Source organism: Mirounga angustirostris, unplaced genomic scaffold (genome assembly GCF_029215605.1).
Source record: "Mirounga angustirostris isolate CCGP_5_RB_7025 unplaced genomic scaffold, mMirAng1.0.hap1 SCAF_5, whole genome shotgun sequence".
Taxonomy (NCBI): domain Eukaryota; kingdom Metazoa; phylum Chordata; class Mammalia; order Carnivora; family Phocidae; genus Mirounga; species Mirounga angustirostris.
In genome coordinates this window covers 58,062,633-58,085,693 of record NW_026991713.1, presented here as the reverse complement: position 1 = coordinate 58,085,693, position 23,061 = coordinate 58,062,633, and the positions used below count along the sequence as shown (strand labels likewise).

At 44.9% G+C, this 23,061-nt stretch overlaps 1 protein-coding gene across 6 annotated transcripts in view; it reads right to left on the bottom strand.

Moving 5' to 3' along the window:
* RNF41 (ring finger protein 41) overlaps positions 1-22,913 on the bottom strand; it is a 29,933-nt gene extending 7,020 nt beyond the window's left edge. Inside the window, exons 1-4 of one of the 6 annotated variants that reach the window (XM_054507010.2) lie at positions 22,756-22,907; positions 19,870-20,054; positions 5,631-5,680; positions 1,330-1,442 (exon numbers count right to left, since the gene is read on the bottom strand). In XM_054507010.2, coding sequence (XP_054362985.1) covers positions 1,330-1,419 — 90 coding nt within the window. In that variant the 5' untranslated portion in view covers positions 1,420-1,442; positions 5,631-5,680; positions 19,870-20,054; positions 22,756-22,907. The other 5 variants (XM_045873209.3, XM_045873210.3, XM_064591090.1 and 2 more) reach the window with 5 other exon arrangements.
* Between the last annotated feature and the right edge of the window lie 148 nt (positions 22,914-23,061).

Genomic DNA, 23,061 nt, shown 5'->3' with positions numbered 1-23,061 from the left:
CACACGTGACTCACCTCAAATGACAGTGCCAGGGGAAGGAAGGAACTGACACAGCCCATGACCTCTTCACGCCACCAGGAGAGCTTGCTCCACACCCAGCCAATCTGCTTCTAATGGCCGGTGGCTGCAAAGGCCTGGATAGGGGTTAGGTCCAGGGCTAGCTGCCACTGGAATGCAGTCTGATTCTCAGTCAGCTCAGGCATCTGCGCTCCTTTGGGTGGGTGAAAACTGGAGTGAGAATAAACTCAAAGGATCAAGAGGAGTCCCTGGGAGTTGTATAAGCAGTGAGTAGGGGAAAGGCCATGAGACCTCACTGACTAGTGTCCTGGTTTGGAAAATGGGATTAGGTCTAGCTAGCGAGGAGTGGCGGAGGATTACTTGGTATTTACAGAAGGTGAGCAATAAGAACCATGCAGGATGATGTCCATGAATACTGTTGCTAAGAATTCATCTCACTCATTATACTTCCCTGTTAATGAGTTTCTCCTCATACTTGCCCCAGGAAGATACAAGTGACTTTGGTCTGGCAAGGCTTGTAGAGAAATGACCTATTGCAGGTGGCAGCTTTCATATCAAAATGCAGAGTACAAGGCTGCATCAAAAATTGGTTTTTCTGGGCGCCTGGGTGGCTCAGTTGGTTGAGCGACTGCCTTCGGCTCAGGTCATGATCCTGGAGTCCCGGGATCGAGTCCCGCATCGGGCTCCCTGCTCGGCAGGGAGTCTGCTTCTCCCTCTGACCCTCCTCCCTCTCATGCTCTATCTCATTCTCTCTCTCAAATAAATAAATAAATAAAATCTTTAAAAAAAAAAATTGGTTTTTCTAATAAATCCCAGGAAGAAAAGAGGACAATACATAGAGTCCCCACTCCTTGCTTGTTAGTTAGGAAGCAGGCTGAAAAGGCCTGCAGGCAGACCAGCTGATTAAGCGAAACATTACATCATCACAGAGAGAGAACTTATCAGGAAAGTCTAGAAGTTCAGTCATAGCTAGGAAGATGGAACCTAGTCAGAGCCCCTGCAGAGGAAAGGAAGTTCCTGAACACTGTCAAAAGACAGAAACAGGGTGACCATTTTACAGCAGAAAAATCTCAGCGCAAGCTCAGAAGAAAATCTGAAGCACAGGACCTCTGTGGCATCCACCTCAGACAGACTCTGGAAGGCCCTGTTCCTTTTGCAGCCACCACTGCTTCTCTGCACCAAACGTCTCATCTGTGTACGTGTGGCGTCAAGGCGGTGGCGGAAGGGGAGCCAGAACACAGTGCCTTATGTTGTCTATTAGCTCCGCTGTCGTCTATGGCCCCCACCAAAACTGCCATCAGACCAACTCACCTGGACTGGCTCCTCCAAGACTCCACTGCAAATAGGACAGATAAGGTCTTCGTCAACATCCCCCTGGAAACGGGTTACATCATACCCCATGTCTCATCACTGAAACCCAGGTCCTGGAAGGAGCAAGAGGAAAAAAAAAAAAAGCCCAGCTCAAAAGAAGCCACAAATATGTGCCAATCTGAACTCACTGCCAAGATCCATTCATTTGTTCAACAATTATTTATTGAGCGCCTACTATGTGCCAGTCATTTGGGGGGGGAAATCTGACTCAAGAAACTTAATTCTAACAGGAGAAGATACTACATAAGCATACATTTAAAATATGAAATGGGGGGGCACCTGGGTGGCTCAGCCGTTAAGCATCCTGCCTTCAGCTCAGGTCATGATCCCAGGGTCCTGGGATCGAGCCCTGCATTGGACTCCCTGCTCAGCGGGAAGACTGCTTCTCCCTCTCCCTCTGCTGCTCTCTCTGCTTGTGTTCCCTCTCTCTGTCAAATAAATAAATAAAATCTTTAAAAAATAAAAAAATAAAAATAAAATAAAGTATGAAATGGGGGTGCCTGGGTGGCTCAGTCGGTTAAGCAGCTGCCTGCAGCCCAGGTCATGGTATCAGGGTCCTGGGATCAAGCCCCATGTCGGGCTCCCTGCTCAGTGGAGAGCCTGCTTCTCCCTCTTCCTCTGCCGCTCCCCCTGCTTGTGCTCTCTCACTCGCTTGCTCGCTCTCGCTCTATCTCAAATAAATAAATAAGATCTTTAAAAAATAAATAAAATAAGGGCGCCTGGGTGGCTCAGTTGGTTGAGCGACTGCCTTCAGCTCAGGTCATGATCCTGGAGTCCCGGGATCGAGTCCCGCATCGGGCTCCCTGCTCAGCGGGGAGTCTGCTTCTCCCTCTGACCCTCCTCCCTCTCGTGCTGTCTCTTATCCTCTCTCTCTCAAATAAATAAATAAAATCTTAAAAGAATAAAAAAAAATAAAAATAAAAAATAAAATAAAATATGAAATGATAAATGCCTTGACAGGGCATTATGAGGGCAAAAGATGTGGATACCTAACCCAGGCTGAGAGGAGAGGGTGATTTTGACAAGTTTTACAGGAGTAGGTGTCATCAACAGGACAAGCAAGTGTAGCTGGGTGTTGGGGATGGGGGCAGGGTAGGGCGTTATCTTTAGGGCTTTAGGCACATGAAACTGTACATTCAAAAGCCCAGAGGTAAGAGGACATATGATGGGTTCAGGGAGCTCTGAGTGGTTCAGAAAAAGGCTCCAAAGGAGGGAGTGTCTAGATACAAGGCTAGAGAGGCAAGCAAGGGTCAGGCCATGAGAAATCTTATGTAAGGAGTTTGGGCTTTACCCTGAAGGCTATGGGAAACCACTGAAAGACTTCAAAGGAATGATGCAATAAAAGTACTCTTCACTCTGTCAACAGGGGTGAGACTGGAGACAGGAAGAACATGAAGGCAGGAGAGAGAGAGTGATAGTCTGAACTTAGTGGTGGTGATGGGGATAAAGAAGGGAGCTTCAGGAGAGCAAGGACTCAAAGAGCAGTGAGGCTGCCATGCCTCCTCTTCGGACTTTCTAAGGGTCAAACCCAAAGAAGTCGCTGAACAGTGACTGAAACCCTCCTGTGGATTTCCAACTGGTGGGCTAACTGGATCGAGGATGGGCACCTAATACAAGGGCAGCCACGCAAGAGACCAGCCATCAACTGTGATGTCCTAGAAAAGATGAGCTAAGTCAGATAGTTCTCAGGAATTTAGAATCATGGTGTCTGACTTAAAAGGGTAGAAAGAATGGGATGCAGAAAGACCTTGCTAGGTCAGTGCAAGCTAAAGTACAGCACTGGATTGAGTCAAAACTGATTGGATTCATCGTCTACTCTTCACTAGCTATGTGACCTTGGGCAGGCTACATAAACTTCCTAAGCCTGTTTATTTTTTTTTAAATAGATAAAATGGGTATAAATAAAAATAGAAGTGACTTTCAGAGTTATCCACAAAGAGATTATGTATATAAAACATTAAGGGGCGCCTGGATGGCTCAGTCAGTTGAGGGTCTGACTCGATTTCAGCTCAGGTCGTGGTCTTGGGGTCATGAGATCAAGCACTGTTTTGGGCTCCAAGCTCAGCAGGAAGTCTTCTCCTTCTCTCTCTCCCTTTGCCCCCACCCCCAGCACATGTTCTAAAATATAGAAATAAATCGTAAAAAAACAAAACAAAACACACATTTAACAAAGTGCCTACTGGCCCATAGTAGGCACTCAACACATGATAGTAATCATTATTTATATGTATGTTTAATTTCTATTACTTGATTAAAAATTCCTTAAGAGCAGGGGCGCCTGGCTGGCTCAGTCAGTAGAGCATGCGACTCTTGATCTCAGGGTCATGAGTCTGAGCCCCACGTTGGGTGTAGAGATTACTTAAAATGAATAAATAAATTAAAACTTAAAAACAAGGGTGCCTGGCTGGCTCAGTTGGTTAAGCGACTGCCTTCAGCTCAGGTCATGATCCTGGAGTCCCGGGATCGAGTCCCACCTCAGGCTCCCTGCTCAGCAGGGAGTCTGCTTCTCCCTCTGACCTTCCCCCTCTCATGTGCGCTCTCTCTCTCATTCTCGCTCTCTCAAATAAATAAATAAGTAAAATCTTTAAAAAAAAAAAAACTTAAAAACAAATAAAAATAAAAGTTCCTTAAGAGCAGAAACTTAGGTTCTGCATCCAATGTAGCACCAAGCACAGTTCCTTACAAATCAATAAAACGTTTAGTGTGTTCAAATGCTGCTTTCAGTAGAAGCTTCCAGCAGTGAGGGCATAGTGGACAGCTCCTACTTCACCTATCTAATATCCCATTTTCTGTAAATAGCACCAGTTTTCCTTTAGGAATTGTAGCCTGCTTCCTGTGGACATGTGACCCAACCCAGGACAGTGAGAGTGATGCCTGGCACTTCTATGGAGCTCCCAAGAGTGGCTTTTTCCCCTGGGGTTGCACAGCTGGTAGGATGAGGTGTTGAGATCATTTCTGCCATTAATGAGAGCCTGCTTATAGAATGAAGCAAATAATAAAGAAAGCAGAGCTGAGAGACAATTCAGATGAGATCATTTGAGGTCCGGGATTTAGCCATGCCTAAAGCCACAATCACCTTTTGAACATCAGTTACATGAGCCAACAAATTCTCTATTATGTGTAGGCTAGTTTGAGCTTGGTTTTTGTCTCTTTCAACTGAGAAAAATCCTGGGGCGCCTGGCTGGCTCAGTTGGTAGAGCATGCAACTGTTGATTTTGGGGTTGTGAGTTCGAGCCCCACAATGGGTGTGTAGATTACTTAAAGCTTATAAACAATCCCTCTGAAATTGTCACTGTAAACCACCTTGGCCAGACTATCGCCTATAAAATGGGGTGGGGAGGGGGGTACCTACCACGTATGTGTCTCCCCTCAGACCTCTGATCTGTTCCAAGACCAACATAATAGGAAAAAAAAAATGGAAGCAAAGGATGTAATTCTCTTAAATCCATAAACAGTGATGGATTAGGGTGAGTACATGAACGGTGATATTGAAGACATGAAGACATGTAAAACCCAGAACTAAGGTCCCTGTGATTCTCCTTGTCACACCTCACTGAACTGACCAATGAGGATGGTAGTCAGAGAACAAGAGCAGCCCACAGTGTCTATGTTCTGTGTAACGTAATTATTATTATTTTTTTAAGATTTTTATTTATTCATTTGTGAGAGAGAGAGCACAAGCAGGGGGAGAGGTGGAGGGAGAGGGAGAAGCAGACTCCCCGCTGAGCTGGGAGCCTGACATGGGGCTCAATCCCAGACCTGAGCGGAAGGCAGACACTTAGCCATCTGAGCCACCCAGGCGCCCCATGTGTACCTCAATTTTAGAGAGCTGCAGTCCACCCCATGACACAGGTCATCCAGCAGCCACGCTACAGGGCTTATGCTCCTGTGTCTCTCATCCATGTGGCTCCAGTGGGAGTTGCCCCACTTTACTTAGACCTCACCCTAAGCGACAACTGATTGGGCAGAGGGTTATCCTATCCAGGTGGGGCCAACGGATCCTATCCCTGAGAATTTATTTGAGCTGAACACCAAGAAAGTTAATTTGGTCTTTCTCTGGCTGTCATGTGGACTGAGAAGACAAAAATCTACAGATGGAAAGAAAAGCTTGGAAAAGACACAGTGAGAAAGGCTTAGATAAGAGCTGGAAAGAGTCCTGAGGCTTCAAGTGCCTGGTTTGTTCCCAAGGCCTTCCTGTCTTTAGTTTCTGTGAAACACCTTAGTATCCTCTTTTTGCTTACCCTACTTTGAGTTGGGTTTCTCCACTTTACAACCAAAAGAATCCTGGCTTCTACAATAGCAAAGAAATAGCATATTAATATCAGAAGTCGGGCAGGGAAGGATAAATTAAGAGCAATGTTTTCCTTTAATCCTAAAACCTCGTTTTTAAAAGTTTAGCCAAAAAACCATACTGTAAAACAATCTACATAGTATTCATTTACTAGACATTTACTGAGTAGTAGCTATACATCAATAAGCCTAATAAAACCTAGTCCCTGTGAGATTAAGTGATGAGGAGAAAAGAAAAGCACAAGGTAATAGAGGAACACAGAAGAAGGAGTTCTACCATCAAAAAGAATGAAATCTTGCCATTTGCAACGATGTGGATGGAAAGAGAGTGTATTATGCTAAGCCAAATAACTCAATCAAAGAAAAACAATTATCATATGATTTCACTCACATGTGGACTTTAAGAAACCAAACAGATGAACATAGGGGAAGGGAGGGAAAAAGAAAATAAGATAAAAACAAAGGGGGAGGCAAACCATAAGTGACTCTTAACTATAGAAAACAAACTGAAGGTTGCTGGAGGGAAGGCAGGTGGGAGGATGGGCTAATTGGGTGATGGGTATTAAGGAGGGCACTTGATGTGATGAGCACTGGGTGTTATGTTTAAGTGATGAATCACTAAATTGTACTCCTGAAACCAATACTATACTATATGTTAACTAACTTGAATTTGAATTTAAAAAAGGAGGGGAGGGCGCCTGGGTGGCTCAGCTGGTGAGGCGACTGGCTCAGGTCATGATCCTGGAGTCCCAGGATTGACTCCTGCATTGGGCTCCCTGCTCGGCAGGGTACCTGCTTCTCCTTCTGACCCTCCCCCCTCTCGTGCTGTCTCTCTCTCTCTCATTCTCTCTCTCAAATTAATAAAATCTTAAAACAAAAAAGAGGGAGATCTAAATCAGACTGGGGATGGTCAGAAAGACTTCTCGGAAATGGCTCTCACAATATGTTTACAACAAGGGTTCACAGCTACAGCACTATAGTCATTTGGGCTAGAAAGTTCCTTATTGTAGGGGGCCAGCCTGTGCACTGAAGAATGTTTAGCAGCATCCCTGGCCTCCACCCACTAGAAGTTGGTAGTAGTCCTCCAGTTTTGACACCCAAAATGTCTTCAGACATTGGCATATATCCTCTGGGGGACAAAAATCACCCCTGGTTGAGAACCACTGTGTTAAAAAATGAGGAGTTAGCATAATGGAGCAGGGCATGGGTCTTCTAGGGTAGATAAAATAGCATGAAGCAAGAAGCAAGAAGTCAGCTAAGGGTTTGTGCAGAGATATGCCAGAAGATGCACAGAGAGGCGGGCAGGAGCCAAGCACTGAAGGCCCTGGGACACTTCACCAGACTTGGAATTAACCTGAAAGCTATGGGAGGACCTAAAGGATTTCCTTTGTTGACATACACTTATACTTTTTAATCTTTTCTTTTGGGCACCTGTGTGGCTCAGTTGGTTAGCGTCTACCTTCGGCTCAGGTCATGATCCCAGGGTGCTGGAATTGAGCCCCGCATCAGGCTCCCTGCTCAGTGGGGAGTCGGCTTCTCCCTCTCCCTCTGCCCCTCCCTGCTGCTTGTGCTCTCTCACTCTCTCTCAAATAAATAAACAAAATCTTTAAAAAAAAAAAAATCTTTTATTTTGACAATTTCAGACTTTCAGAAAAGTTCCACAAATAGTAAAAAGATCCCATATGTCCTTCATCTAGATTCCCTAAATGTTAACGTTTTACCACATTTTTTATAATCCCTCTCTATATACATGAATAGATGAAAATTTTCTAAACTGCTTAAGAATAAATTACATACTGGATGCCTTTATCCCTAAATAACTTTATTGTGTATTTCCTAAAAAGAGTATTCTCTGGGGCGCCTGGGTGGCTCAGTTAGCATCTGCCTTTGGCTCCGGTCCTGATCCCAGAGTCCTGGATCGAGCCCCACATCGGGCTCCTTGCTTAGTGGGGAGCCTGCTTCTCCCTCTGCTGCTCCCCCTGCTTGTGCTCGCTCTATCAAATAAATAAAATCTTTAAAAAAAATTTTCTTATATAACGATAGTAAAATTATAGAAATCAGGATATTAACGTTGACATAATACTATTATTTACAAACCCTCTTCCAATTTTGCCACTTGTCCCAATAATCTCCTTTAACAAAAGAACATCCAAGACTATGTGCTGCACTGAGTTGCCAAGCTTCTTTAAACTTTTATGGTTTTTTTTTTAAGATTTTATTTTATTTATTTGAGAGAGAGAGAATGAGAGACAGAGAGCATGAGAGGGAGGAGGGTCAGAGGGAGAAGCAGACTCCCTGCTGAGCAGGGAGCCCAATGCGGGACTCGATCCTGGGACTCCAGGATCATGACCTGAGCCAAAGGCAGTCGCTTAACCAACTGAGCCACCCAGGCGCCCTAAACTTTTATGTTTTAAGATTTTTTTTATTTGAGAGAGAGAGAGCGCGTGCAAGCAGGGGAGAGAGGCAGAGGGAGAGAATCTCAAACAGACTCCCCGCTGAGCATGGAATCCCAAGCAGGGCTCAATCTCAGGACGCTGACCCTGGGATCATGACCTGAGGCGAAATCGAGAGTCAGACACTCAACCGATTGAGCCACCCAGTTGCCCCTTTAAACTCTTTTAATCTGAAAAAATTACTAATGCTTTTGGGTCTTTCATGACCTTGATTTTTCTTTCTTCTTTATTATGTTTTAAAGATTTATCTATTTGACAGAAAGAGAGGGAGCACAAGCAAAGGGAGAAGCAGGCTCCCCACTGAGCCCGACACAGGGCTGGATCCCAGGACCCTAGGATCATAACCTGAGCCAAAAGCGGAGGCTCAACCTAGTAAGCCACCCAGGCGAGGCGCCCTACCTTGATATATTTTTTTTTAAAGATTTTATTTATTTATTTATTAGAGAGCGAGCGAGAAAACAGCATGAGAGGGAAGAGAGTTAGAGGGAGAAGCAGGCTCCCCGCTGAGCTGGGAGCTCGATGTGGGACTCGATCCCAGGACTCTGGGATCATGACCTGAGCCGAAGGCAGACGCTTAACCAACTGAGCCACCCAGGCGCCCCCCACCTTGATATTTTTTAAGAATACAGGCCAGTATAATGAGAAGGTCTCTCAGTGTGGGTTTGCCTGATGTTTCCTCCTGATTAAACTCAGGTTTCAGGGCGCCTGGGTGGCTCAGTTGGTTAAGCAAAGCCTTCGGCTCAGGTCATGATCCCAGAGTCCCAGGATCGAGTCCCACATCGGGCTCCCTGCTGAGCAGGGAGTCTGCTTCTTCCTCTGACCCTCCCCACTCATGTGCTCTCTCTCAAATAAATAAATAAAATCTTTAAAAATAAATAAATTCAGGTTTCAATATGGGCAAAAATGCCATGGAAGTAATACAGTATTCTTAATATATCACATTAAGAGCACATGTTGATTTGCACCTTTCCTGGCGACACTAACTCTGATCCTTTGGTTAAGTGCTGCTGGTAAGGTTTCTCTACTGTAGAGTTACTATTTTATTCCTTTGTAATTAATAAGAATCTTGTGAGGAGATTCTTTGAATCCTGAAGGATTAAGAAATTGACATGATAAAGAAATTGACATGATCAGTTTTCTGTTTTAGTCAGATAATTCTGGCAGCTGTGTAGAAAAAGTAGGGGGATAGGGAAGATAAGAGAAAATGAGACCTTTTTAGGACGTTATTGTAAAAATTCAGATCAAAAAAGTATAAAGGCATTTCAAATCAAGGCATTTAGGAGAAACAATCTAGGGGCGCCTGGGTGGCTCAGTCGTTAAGCGTCTGCCTTCAGCTCAGGTCATGATCCCAGGTCCTGGGATCGAGCCCACATCGGGCTCCCTGCTCGGCGGGAAGCCTGCTTCTCCCTCTCCCACTCCCCCTGCTGTGTTCCCTATCTCGCTGTCTCTCTCTGTCAAATAAATAAAAATCTTAAAAAAAAAAAAAAAAGAATAAAAACAGAAAATGAGTGGGGGTGGGGGGCGTCTGGGTGGCTCAGTGGGTTGAGCGCCTGCCTTCGGCTCAGGTCACGATCCCAGGGTCCTGAGATCAAGTTCCACATCGGGCTCCCTGCTCAGCAGGGAGTCTGCTTCTCCCTCTCTCCTACTTGTGTTCTCTCTCTCTCTCAAATAAGTAAAATCTTAAAAAAAAAAAAAAAGAAAAAAGAAAATGAAGGTGGGTCTGAAGAATACAGAACCCTGGGTAGCACTGATTCTTTGCTTTCTTTTTTGTTTTTATTTTTTTTAAAGATTATTTATTTGAGAAAGAGAGAGGACAAGCAGGGGGAGAGGCAGAGGGAAAGGGAGAAGCAGGCTCCCCACTGAGCAAAGATCCCTAAGTGGGGCTCGATCTCAGGGCCCTGGGATCATGACCCGAGCCGAAGGCAGATGCTTAACCAGCTGAGCCACCTTCGCTTTATTTCTTAGCCTTCCTTTTTTCACAAGTAATATATGACTATATTCTCATTTTAAAAGACTCGGAGAATATAATTATTAGCCTTTCTTCTCACTTTCCTCTCCCACATCCATTGCTTGGTGTACACTCATTCTTTCAATTCACCTTCTTTGCTGTACATAGATTCATGTATGGATAAGACAGACAAGGTCCCTGCTCTCATGTAGTTTATATTCTAGTGGTAAAAATTTCCAGGGGCACCTGGCTAGCTCAATCGGTGGAGCATGTGACTCTTGATCTTGGGGTTTTGAGTTTGAGCTCCATGTTGGGTGTAGAGATTACTTAAAAAAATCTTTAAAAAAAAAATTTCCAGGGGTGCCTGGGTGGCTCAGTCATTAAGCATCTGCCATCGGCTCAGGTCATGATCCCAGGGTCCTAGGATCGAGCCCCGCATCGGGCTCCCTGTTCAGCGGGGAGTCTGCTCCGCCTCCTACTCCCCCTACTTGTGTTCCCTCTCTCGCTCTCTCTCTGTCAAATAAATAAACAAAATATTTAAAAAAAATTTTTTTTTTCCAGGGGCACCTGGGTGGCACAGTTGGTTAAGTGTCCAACTCTTAGTTTGGGCTCAGGTCCTGATCTCAGGGTCTTGGGATGGAGACCCACGTCAGGCTCTGCACTCAGCTAAGTCTGCTTGAGATTCTGTCTCCCTCTCCCTCTCTCACTCATGCTCTCTCTAAAAATAAATAAATCTTAAAAAAAAATTTCCAATCTACCAGTCTAAACCTTGACTACAGTGTATTTTGCCATTTGCCTCAGGACTTTAGTTTGCCAGGTTGCCATTTCTCCCCCTGAAACAAATCATGTTGCAATTAACATCCTGGTAACATGATTTTTTTTTGGAACACAAGATCAAATCTCTCTCCTAGGACAGATACCTAGAGGAACTGCTGGGTTTAATGGTGTGCCTACTATTTATTTTTCTAGATAATATACTTCTATAGTATCCTCTGGAAAGGCATTTTCAATTTAGACACCACCAAAAGTGCTTGAGAATACTTTAACAATGACATTTAAAAGGATAGAAAAAAAAAAGAGCCTGCCAAAAAAAAGACTGAGAGGGGCTGGAGTTGCTCAGTAGATTAAGCACCTGACTTTGACTCAGGTCATGATCTCCTGGTCCTGGGATCAAGCTGGCTTCAGCTCTCTGCTCAGCAGGGAGTCTGCTTGCCCCTCCACTCCCCCCCTCCCACTGCTCACCTGCTTGTGCTCTCTTTCCACCTGTGCGTGCTCTCTTTCTCATATAAATAAATGGGTAGTGTCTTAAAAAAAAAAAAAAGACTGAGAAAGATTGATCAGAGATGAGAGAAAATCCTGGACAGAAGAGGCTCATAAAAGTCAAGGGAGTTGGAGGAAGGGGACTTTTTGTTTAATGAGTACAGAGTTTCAGTTTTGTAAGATAAAAAAGTTCTGGAGATGTTTCACAACCATGTGAACATACTTAACATTCTGAACTGTACATTCAAAAATGGTTAAGATGGCAAATGTTATGTTACGTGTTTTTACCACAATAAAAAAGTCAAGGAAGTGGAATGCTTGGAGGAGGGAAGGGAAGTGTCAAAAGCTGCAAACAGTCAAGTCTGATAAAAAAACACAAAAATGGCCAGGATGTGGGACCGGATACCAGGGCAGAGCGCGGCTGCCTGCAGCTGGGAGGCGCCCTGAAGAGCAGCTGTGGTGGAGCATGGAAGTGGACCCAGACTGCAGTGGTCCCAAGTGAACGCGACGGGAGGCAGAGGGGCAGGGATGCAGAGAACTCTGTCCAAAGCTTGATTTCAAAGGAAGGGAAAGAGAACTACCCTGAGGAGGACAGGAGGTTGAGGAAGTGGGTTGTGTGGGGGTAGTTTCCTTCCAATGAGAAACGCCTCAGGATGTTGATGTACAGAGACGAAAGGGCTAGTGAAGGGGGAGAGGTAAAGACAGGAGAGAATATGGTCACTGAGGAAGCACTAGGCAGATCTGGAATGATGTTAAACAGGAAGAGGGACACCTCTGAAGCAGGAAGGAAGAATGGTACTAAAAGCAGTCCAGATAGGTTTTCAAAAATCATGTCAGTAAACCTTAAAAAAAAAAAAAAAAAATCAGATGATCCCTTACTCATTTACATGACCAGAAAAGTATATAGTTGAGTGATTATGGTAATGTAAGCCCATTTGATGGAATAATGTATCTATTTGAAGTGATGCTTATGAGGAATACACAATAGAACAATGAAAAGTGAAAATAGAACGACACAAAATTGAATACTGAGCTGTTTAAGAACATCATATATTTATAAATAATCCATACATAAAGAGACCAGAAAGAATGACCAAAATGTTACCAGTGGTTTTATTTGGGTGTAGGATAGGATGGTTTTTTTCTACTTTTAGTTACCAAAAACTTTAGTAGGTACACATTTTTTTAGAAGTCATAATTCAATTTTAAACAGTCTTCCACGTTATGAAAAAAATATATACTTTTTAAATTTAGAAATTACTCGAGAATAAAAAATACAGGAATGCTTTTACTTTTGAGGTACAGTAATAAAAGATGACAGAATTTGATCATACCTGGAAGTGTCTCCCATGGACCTGGTTTCTTAACCTTATGGCTTATGTTTGCCTTTAGAGTAAGAATGGTCTATAATAGACCATGTGGTTTAACACCCAGGGCAGGAGAGGATTCTCCACAGCACCCCATAGTCAGTCACCCTGCGCTGAGACACTCCTGGGAAAGGTCAAGGGTGCAGCAAGAGCACAGATGAGAAATACCTATCTAGCCCAGACTCATTTCTCACAGCATTCTAGAATGCCCTTGTCCCTCTAAAACAGGGTACCCAGGGCTCTACATGCAGACTGACCAATATGGACACAGTGAAACTATTACCACCTTTCCTCTCTCCTTCAAGTAATGCAACCTAAGACTGGTTCGTCTGTTCTGGATGATAGCTACTGCCACTCCTGTAGAGCAGACCCACACACAGGATTGGGAGAAAGAGGTGGGGAAGAGAAAAAGTCAAGAGGAGGAGCTATCTGAGGTGGCTTCTATAGGATAGCAAAAATATCCCCAAATATCCTAATTAATTTGTTCAACTGTTGACTTTACAATTTCTACCTCAATTAAATAAATAAATTATAATTTGATATCTCTACAATAGCTAGAACATTCATCAGAAGGGGAAATAAAAAAAAAAAAAGGCACTGCTGCCTTTAATGCACCAGGTATGAGAAGGCTGCCCTGTTAAGAGAAAAAAACTAAGGTACACGGGCGCCTGGGTGGCTCAGATGGTTAAGCGTCTGCCTTCGGCTCAGGTCATGATCCCAGGGTCCTGGGATCGAGTCCCACATCAGGCTCCCTGCTCCTTGGGAGCCTGCTTCTCCCTCTGCCTCTCTCTCTCTCTGTTTCTCATGAATAAATAAATAAAATCTTAAAAAAAAAAACAAAAAACTAAGGTACACACAGTATACGTAAAGTATGCCACCATGAGTGACAAAACCAACATGTATGTATTATATGCTTATGTATGCATGGAACTCCCCAGGACACATAAGAAATTGCCAACAGTGCTTGCTGCTGAGGAGGGGTAACTAAGGAACAGGAATAGGAGGATCTATTTTAATTTCCTGAATTATCTCTTTGAACCTTTGTAAAAGATTTTCTTGGGGGGCCTGGCTGGCTCAGCTGGAAGAACGGGAAACTCTGGAACTCGGGGTCATGAGTTCAAGCCCCACGCTGAGTGTAGAGATTACTTAAATAAATAAACTTAAAAAAAAAAATTTCTTGTGTATGTGTGTATATCTAATACTCAAATAAAGAAATAAGTCTGTAACTATCCTAATTTATGAAAGTAAAGTATTAAGGTAAAAACATGTCCAGAACATTCACTAAATGGGTCATACGCTATACATGTCTTACATCATACATGACATACACACATAACCTGTCATATTCTTTTTTTTTTTTTTTAAGATTTTTTTTATTTATTTGACAGAGAGCGCGCACAAGCAGGGGGAGCAGCAGAGGCAGAGGGAGAAACAGACTCCCTGCTGAGCATGGAGCCCGATGTGGGGCTCGATCCCAGTGCCCTGGGATCATGACCTGAGCCGAAGGCAGACGCTTAACGACTGAGCCACCCAGGAGCCCCTAAGCTTTTATTTTTAAGTAATCTCTACACCCAGTGTGGGACTGGAACTCACAAACCCAAGATCAACAGTTGCTTGCTCCACCAACTGAGCCAGCCAGGCGCTCCTCCTTCTAGTACTTTTAACTTCACTCACAGTTTTGCTTTATTGTTTTTTTCCTACTTTTTCTATAATGGTCATCTTTTAGTTATACAATTAAATACTAATGAGGGCACCTGGGTGGCTCAGTTGGTTAAGCGACTCAGGTCATGAATCCTGGAGTTCCAGTATTGAGTCCGCATTGGGCTCCCTGCTCAGCAGGAGTCTGCTTCTCCCTCTGACCCTCCCCCTTCTTGTGCTCTCTCTCTCTCATTCTCTCTCTCTCAAATAAATAAAATCTTAATAAATAAATAAATAAACAAATAATGAAGTAAAAAATAATAATAATGAAGTCAACATTTACAGAGCATTTCTATATGCTAGGCACCATTCTAAGCATTTCTTGTATATTAACTCATCTAATTCTTACAACTCTTTAAGTTACCCTATGAGGTCAGTACTGTCATTATCCACATTTTACAGATGAGTAACAGATGCATAAAGGTTAAAAAGCTTGTCTAGGGCGCCTGGGTGGCTCAGCTGGTTAAGCGACTGCCTTCGGCTCAGGTCATGATCCTGGAGTCCCTGGATCGAGTCCCGCATCGGGCTCCCTGCTCGGCAGGGAGTCTGCTTCTCCCTCTCCCACTCCCCCTGCTTGTGTTCCCTCTCTCGCTGTGTCTTTCTCTGTCAAATAAATAAATAAAATCTTAAAAAAAAAAAAAAAAAGCCTGTCTAAAATCATACAGCTCTTAACCACCATGCTAAACTGCTTCTCAATTTGAAAAAATGCAAGTTGCAAAATGCATGTTGTACGAACAGTATGGTTCCATTTCAATAAGAACAATTTTCTTTAAAGATTTATTTATTTGAGAGAGCGAGACAGACCGTGTGCATGAGTGGGGGCAGGGGGTAGGGGGAGAGGGAGGAACAGACTCCCAGCTGAGCAGGGAGCCTGACATGGGGCTCGATCCCAGAACCCTGGGATCATGACCTGAGCTGAAGACAGATGCTTAACTGACTGAGCAACCCAGACACCCAAGAACAATTTTTTTTTTTAAAGATTTTATTTATTTATTTGAGAGAGAGAGAATGAGAGAGAACACATGAGAGGGGGGAGGGTCAGAGGGAGAAGCAGACTCCCTGCCGAACAGGGAGCCCGATGTGGGACTCGATCCAGGGACTCCAGGATCATGACCTGAGCTGAAGGCAGTCGCTTAACCAACTGAGCCACCCAGGTGCCCCCAAGAACAATTTAAAAACTAAAAATTAGGGGTGCCTTGGGGCACCTGGGTGGCTCAGTTGGTTAGGCATCCAACTCTTGATTTTGGCTCAGGTCATGATTTCTGGGTCGTGGGATCGAGCCCTGCATCAGGCTCTGCACTCAGTGCAGAATCTGCTCATCCCCCACCCTCTGCTCCTCCCCCTCCCCCCCGCCCGGGCTGAGTCTCTCTTTCTCAAATAAATAAAATCTTTTTTTTTTATTTTATTTATTATTTTTTATTTTATTTATTATTTTTTTTTAAAGATTTTATTTATTTATTTGAGAGAGAGAGAAAGAGCAAGCATGAGTGAGGGGCAGAGGGAGAGGGAGAAGCAGACTCCCCACTGAGCAAGGAGCCTGACATGGGGCTCAAGCCCAGGACCCTGGGATCATGACCTGAGCCAAAGGCAGACACTTAACCATCTGAGCCACTCAGGTGCCCCTAAATAAATAAAATCTTAAAAAAAAATTAGGGGTGCTTGGTTCAGAGATTACTTAAAAATAAAATCTTTAGGGGCGCCTGGGTGGCTCAGTCGTTAAGTGTCTGCCTTTGGCTAGGGTCGTGATCTCAGGGTCCTGGGATCGAGCCCCACGTCGGGCTCTCTGCTCGGCAGGAAGCCTGCTTCTCCCTCTCCCACTCCCCCTGCTTGTGTTCCCTCTCTCACTGTGCCTCTCTCTGTCAAATAAATAAATAAAACCTTAAAAAAAAAAAAAAAAGGACGAATACAAATTGTGAAACTTATCTTAATGGGGTCTCAGATCTCATTTCCCAAAATAAATAGCAGAGAACTTGTCTCTGTTGGCAAAGGGATGGCCAGAGGGGGTGGGAAGCCACTAGTCAGGGTTAAGTGGGAAGCCACTAGTCAGGGTTAAGAACTGTAAGGTTCCCACCATAAAGTCAGCATTTACAAAACTACAGAGATGCTGGGCACTGTTCTTTCTAGCTTTTTGTTTGTTTGTTTATTGATTGATTGATTGTAATCTCTACACCCAGTGGGGGCCTCAAACTCACAACCCAGAGATCAAGAGTCACACACTCGAACCGAGCCAGCCAGGCACCTTGGCATTGTTCTTTCTAAATCAAAACTCCCTTTATCAGATTAGAGATTCTCCTATTTTATCCACTCTTACACAACTGCATTCTTTCAGGGGTACGGCCTCAAGAATTAAGGGGAAATTTAGATTTATATTCCGATGAGGGTATTCCCTATTTGTCATCTATGGGAAACAAATGTCATATACAACCTTGGAAGCCAGCTCTCTGGTCGGCCTTGTCCTACCCCTAGGCAGACCGCCAACCTGATGGGCTAGGCTCCTTGATTATTCCTTCGGCTCTCCGGGACTCTCAACACTGCCATGGGGCTGTCACAGGAGCAGGTTATCATTCCAAGGGGGATGCCTCACAAGAACTCAACTGCTCACTGCCCTGGGGGTAGAAGCTTTAATAAAACTGAAACCACAGGGACCTCAAAAGTCACAGCCAGTGACCATAACCACCAGAAGCACAGTTTCCTGGATATTCTCCTTGAGTTGTAGAACAGAAGAAAAAGGCCTTTGAAGGTTTCACTCAAATTGGGGAGCTGAACTAAAGTAGCACTGAGGTGTCCCTTCAGGCTGTTCTGCCAACTTCTCTGATTTGAACATCCCAAACCCAACCTAAAGATTGCATTTCCAGCCTTCTTTTCTGTAGGCCAGAACTCAACAAGGTAATTATGTTATTTTCTTTACTGTTACACTGGAGTCTCTCTCTATAGTTCTCGTCACTATTATCATAAAATGCAAGAGCTTTCTCAGATCCCTTTCTACACCCTTTTAACTTGTTGTTGAAGTTGCTTTCTCTGGTCTACCCCTCGAGAGAGCCAGGAATTCAAAACAGACTGTAAAGGAACCTGAACATTTATCCTCCTTTTTATTCAGGGTTTCTTGAACCCATGTACAGATGTGCAAACCATGCACCTGGTCTCTCTCTTTTTTAAATTTTTAAATTTTAAAGATTTTATTTACTTGAGAGAGACAGTGAGAGAGAGTATGAGCGGGGGGAGGGGCAGAGGCAGAGAGAGAAGCAGACTCCCCACTAGGCAGGGAGCCTAATGCAGGGCTCAATCCTATAACCTGCTCCAACGTAAGGAAACAGGTGACTTCCAGGAATTTCAACATAGTGAAGAAATTAAACTGGTGAAGGGTCTCACATTTCATTACAAATCTCCCAATGAAGGAATAGATATGGAAAAAAAGGAAACATAGTTGGGAATCCAGAAACTTGAGACCCAGTTCTAGCTCTATTACTGACGAAATGTGTGACCTTGGGCAAGTGACCTAACTGCTCTGGGCCTCAGTTCCCTTACCACACAAGAAATGAAGCATCTTGGACTACATACGTTCTGAGGTACTCCACAAATTGCAGGATTCTGAGATTCAGCATATAAAACAAAAATAGCTAAATTAGGGGGTAATTAGATTATAGAAGGTATCCTGGCTTTACCACTAACTGACCTTGCTCTCTTTAGGCAACTCTCTTGACTTTTTAAGTGAAAGGAAGTGGTCTTGGGGCACCTGGGTGGGTGGCTCAGTCGGTTAAGCGTCTGCCTTTGGCTCAGGTTTGGGCCTGGGATCAAGCCCTGCATTGGGCTTCCAGCTCAGCAGGGAGCCTTCTCTCCCTCTCCCACTCCCCCTGCTTGTGCTTGCTCTCTCTGTTAAATAAATAAATAAAATCTTTAAAAAAAATAAAGAAAAGAAGTGGTCTTTTTATTTAAGCAGTAGAGTCCTTAGACTGAAGTCACTACTTCTCTTAGAAAAATAACTTCCGAGGAATTCAGTTTCCTCACTTATGAGAGGAGGGGGTGGGATACAATGCCCCAAAGATTGTTTAATTCTAGAATGCTAGGATCCATGCTGGATTTACCACAGGGGATGGATGGATGGATGGATGGATGGATTTATTTATTTATTTATTTAGTAAGTAAGTAAGCAAGCAAGCAAGCAAGCAAGCAAGCTCTACACCCAGTGTGGGGCTTGAACTCATGACCCTGAGATCAAGAGCCTCTTGAAATCAAGAGTCGCATGGTCTACTGACTGAGCCAGCCATGTGCCCCACCACAGGGAATTTTATTTTTACTTTTTAAAAAAATTTTATTTATTTATTTGACAGAGAGAGACACAGCGAGAGAGGGAACACAAGCAGGGGGAGAGGGAGAGGGAGAAGCAGGCTTCCCACCGAGCAGGGAGCCTGACGTGGGGCTTGATCCCAGGACCCTAGGATCACGACCTGAGCCGAAGGCAGACGCTTAACGACTGAGCCACCCAGGCGCCCCACCACAGGGGATTTTAAAATTAAAATTCTTTTTTTTTTTTTTAAAGATTTTATTTATTTATTTGAGAGAGAGAGTGAGAGAGAGAAAGAGCACAAGAGGGGGGAGCGGGAGAGGGAGAAGCAGACTCCCTGCCGAGCAGGGAGCCTGATGCGGGACTCGATCCCGGGACTCCAGGATCATGACCTGAGCCGAAGGCAGTCGCTTAACCAACTGAGCCACCCAGGCGCCCTAAAATTAAAATTCTTTAGGGGGCATCTGGGTGGCTCAGTTGGTTAAGTGTCTGACTCTTGGTTTTAACTCAGGTCACGATCTCATGGTCGTGGGATTAAGCCCCACATCCGGCTCTGTACTGAGCTTTGCATGGAGCCTGCTTAGGATTCTCTCTCTCTCCCTCTGCCCCTCCCCGCTGGCTCATGCTCTCTCTCATCAAAAAAAATAAATAAAATTTTTAAAATTAAATTAAATTCTTTAGCACATTTTAATTGGTTCAATTTACAGAAGAATCCAGAGGGCACACAATTCCTCAAGAACTCATTTAACACTTGAAGTGAGGCCTATCAGGCCTAAAGGCCAGCAAGGACCTCCCACTTAGTCACCAACTGCAAGCACTATTTGTGTGGATGCCCTAAACTTCAACTTCATCGTCTACGCACAGCCTCTTTGCCAGTAGAGATGTATAAAAGATACAGAAAACACAATCCTTGTCCTCAAACTAAGGTATAGGCTTGCGCCCAATGAGTATACAAGACATAAAACACATAAAAAGACATAAAATTGACTGAGCAATTTACCAACAAGTTAATAGTTACTGTCAGACATAAATATGCACAGAAGAACAGACTGATGTGGGTTAATCAGAGAAAGCTTTATGCAGAAGAATCTTAAGAATCAGGTTTTCAAAAGCAGAGGGAATCCAGATAGGCTGAGAAGAGACCTGAAGCCTGAAACGGGATTCTGAATCAAGGCTCTTTACCTTCCAAGTGTTGGGGGGTAGGTTCCCTGTTCACAAGGCTCCAACCCCCTGAGGCCTCCACTCAGTGCCACTCAGGAGACGCTCCCAGTAACCCATCTTGTTGGCTATTGTCCGACTGAGTCTTCCTTCCTAGTGACAAGCTCCATCGCCAAGGGGATGGATGTGATGTCACAATCAGGAGCACTCTATTAATAGGAACAAGGTAGAAAAGGGTGAGTCAGGGGAACTACCTCCACCTGGCAGGGAGACTAGACAGACTTGGATCTGGCGGCTGGTTGGGGAGGATGAGGTGATTCCATTAAGGGCAACAGGTTTCAGGGCTAGGGCCACAGGACTGCCTTCTAAAGATCGAGATCACTGGCTAAGGAATCACATACACACACAGTCCAGAATATTCAAACACAGCTGAGAGAGGCAGAGAAAGGAACAAGGAAAAAGGTAAAGAACAACAGCTGTTTGAGACAGAAAAAGATTCTCTTATTCAGTGCACACAACCACAAGCAATGTCAATGATTCCAGATCTGTTGCTACACAATGCAGAGACCAGTGCTAGCTTACATGCACAGTACGATGCTTTGATGTTTCCCAAATGCTTTCACATAAATTACTGAAGTCATGTAAAAAGAATTCTAATCCTAGCCTCCAAACTGGAAAATATCTTCATAAGGAGAAGATACTCAAGAATTCGTACAGGTGTGATTCTACTTCCCAAGTCAGAAGATACTCCTGAGGGGATCAGCCTTTTAAAAAAAAAAAAGGGGGGGCGCCTGGGTGGCTCAGTTGGTTAAGCGACTGCCTTTGGCTCAGGTCATGATCCTGGAGTCCTGGGATCAAGTCCCGCATCGGGCTCCCTGCTCCGCGGGGGGTCTGCTTCTCCCTCTGACCCTCTTCCCTCTTGTGCTGTCTCTCATTCTCTCTCTCAAATAAATAAATAAAATCTTTTAAAAAATAAATAAATAAATAAAATAAAGAAGAAGAGGAGGAGGAGGCGGCGGCAGTGAAATGGGAAATCACTCCCAAGTGGGCGACTGGGAAGACTAGAGGTATGATTAGGCTGACTAGACTATCATTACCAAAAGAATAGGACCAAGTAAAGGGGGACAAGGCTTCAGATGAAGAATGCTGTGAGATCTACTCAATACTACACAGGAGAATAGTAACTATTCAAACTCGTTTCCTCCCCATCACATGGCTATCAACAAATTAAGGGCTGTGTTACAAAGCAATATGAGGAGGATCATTTTTACACACAAAACTGAGACCATTTCATCTTCTGAGTCCTGTACACATGCTCATTAGTTTCCTATGCTCATCAGCCACAACACGTTTAGTGTAATATTATTAAACTAACCAGAGAGATGAAGGTGCAATGTCAGACACACTTTCTCTTTGGGGGGTAGCGAGGGAGTTGTTTCTCCCTCATCCATAACACAGAGAAGACTATAATGCTGTTTCCATTTTGACAACACCCTATTTCCCCATAGTCTGGCATATGCACCTGTATTTCATGAAATGCTTCCAGGAACCACTGTTGCTGGTTATGCTCAGTCTTCTAGTGACAAGCTCCAGACTCAGAATTTTGCCCATGCTGGGATGTTCCCTTAGCCAGAAGAAAACAGGATTTTTCAACTGAGAGGAGGACCAGGAGTCAGGAGACTTGGGTTCTGGTCCCAGCTCTGCCAACTGTAGGACTTTAAACAAGCCATGTATCTCTTCTGCAGTTTTCAATGTCTTCACCTGACAAGTAGGGAAGATACCTGCCTTTATCTACCTTATATGTTGTCCTGGAAAGTCAAAAACATAATAAATGTGAAAACATACTGAATACAGCTATGTTTCAGGTAAGATATTTGTAGTAATAAAATGCAAAATAAATTTAGAGTACTGAAGGCTAGTGAGGAAATGCTTGAAAGGAGCTTGTTCCTTTTCGATTACCAGGAACCAGGCCCAGACACAGTCAGGTGGACACACAGAGTAGTAATATTATCACATCACTCAGATTGCCTACCACTAGTCTACCCCATTCCCATCTGGGGGAAAACTACCAACCAGCAACCCTATCAGCTTCTTGCCCTATTGTCGGACCCTAAAACCACCCATTTAGGAAGTGGTTAAACTATCACTATCACAGCCCAGTCCCCATGAACAGTGGCTCCTTCAACAGCCACAGATGCTATTACGGAGAATGAAGTCAGTTTCTGAATGGGGAAGATGTCTGTCAGTCCCCCGGGCAAAACACTCTCACCTCTCTCAGCTTTCTGCTCCTTCTCCAGCCCCCTCCTCCCCATTCCCCAATTTCGCAGAGTTCTGGGTTGGGGAAGGCTTTCCGGTGTGTGAAGCCTGCGAAAGGGCCCGGCTGCAACGCCAAGGAAGGGATGTAAGGAATGTGAGATTCCTTCAAGGAGGGGTGAGAGAGGGAGGGGGGGAAAGGAATGGAGGAGGAAGACAAGGCTGCCAAAGACAAGGCACGGGAGAGGAGCCAAGCTATGGCGCTTCGAGGGCGGGGGTTCAGATTCCGCCGCCCCTGCCCAGGCTAGCCCCCAGAACGTTCCCTCCCTCCCCTCCCAGCCCGTCGTCACTGCCCATTTAAACACCACGTTGTAGCCCCAGGTCCCCTCCTCCCTGTCCTCCAGTCAGCCCAGACCCCCTCCCGCACTTAAGACTCCACTACTCCAATGCACCTCCCCAACAACCCAGCCTCCAGCGCCCCTTTCTCACCTCCGGACTCCTCCCTATTCCTGCTCCCTTCCTCCATTTTTCATCTTTACTCCTATCCCTTCTCCTGTCCTCCAATATCTTGAACCCCCGCCCCAATCCCCGTGGGACATCGGCCCTCCCGTCCCACACCCTTTTTTAGGTGGGAGTCGGCGCAGGCGCAGTACGCACCGCCCTGGAAGCGGTCTGGACTCTCCGTACCCCGGCCCGGCTGGAGCTGAGGCCGCAGCGGCCACGGGATAGCTCCGGTGCCGGGTCCCAGCCTATCCTGGGAGGGGAAGGGGAAGGGGAAGGCGAGGGAAGGTTCCAACCACTCGTCGCCTTGTGAGATGGGTCCCTTGCCCCGCCCACCGCTGCTACGCAACCCGGCGGAAGTTCGTCACCAAACTCCGCCTCTTTGTTTAACTCGGATCTAGACGAGAAGCCAAGAGCGACCAACGAGGAGGGGGGACGATTACCCGGGCTTCCTCTCTACAC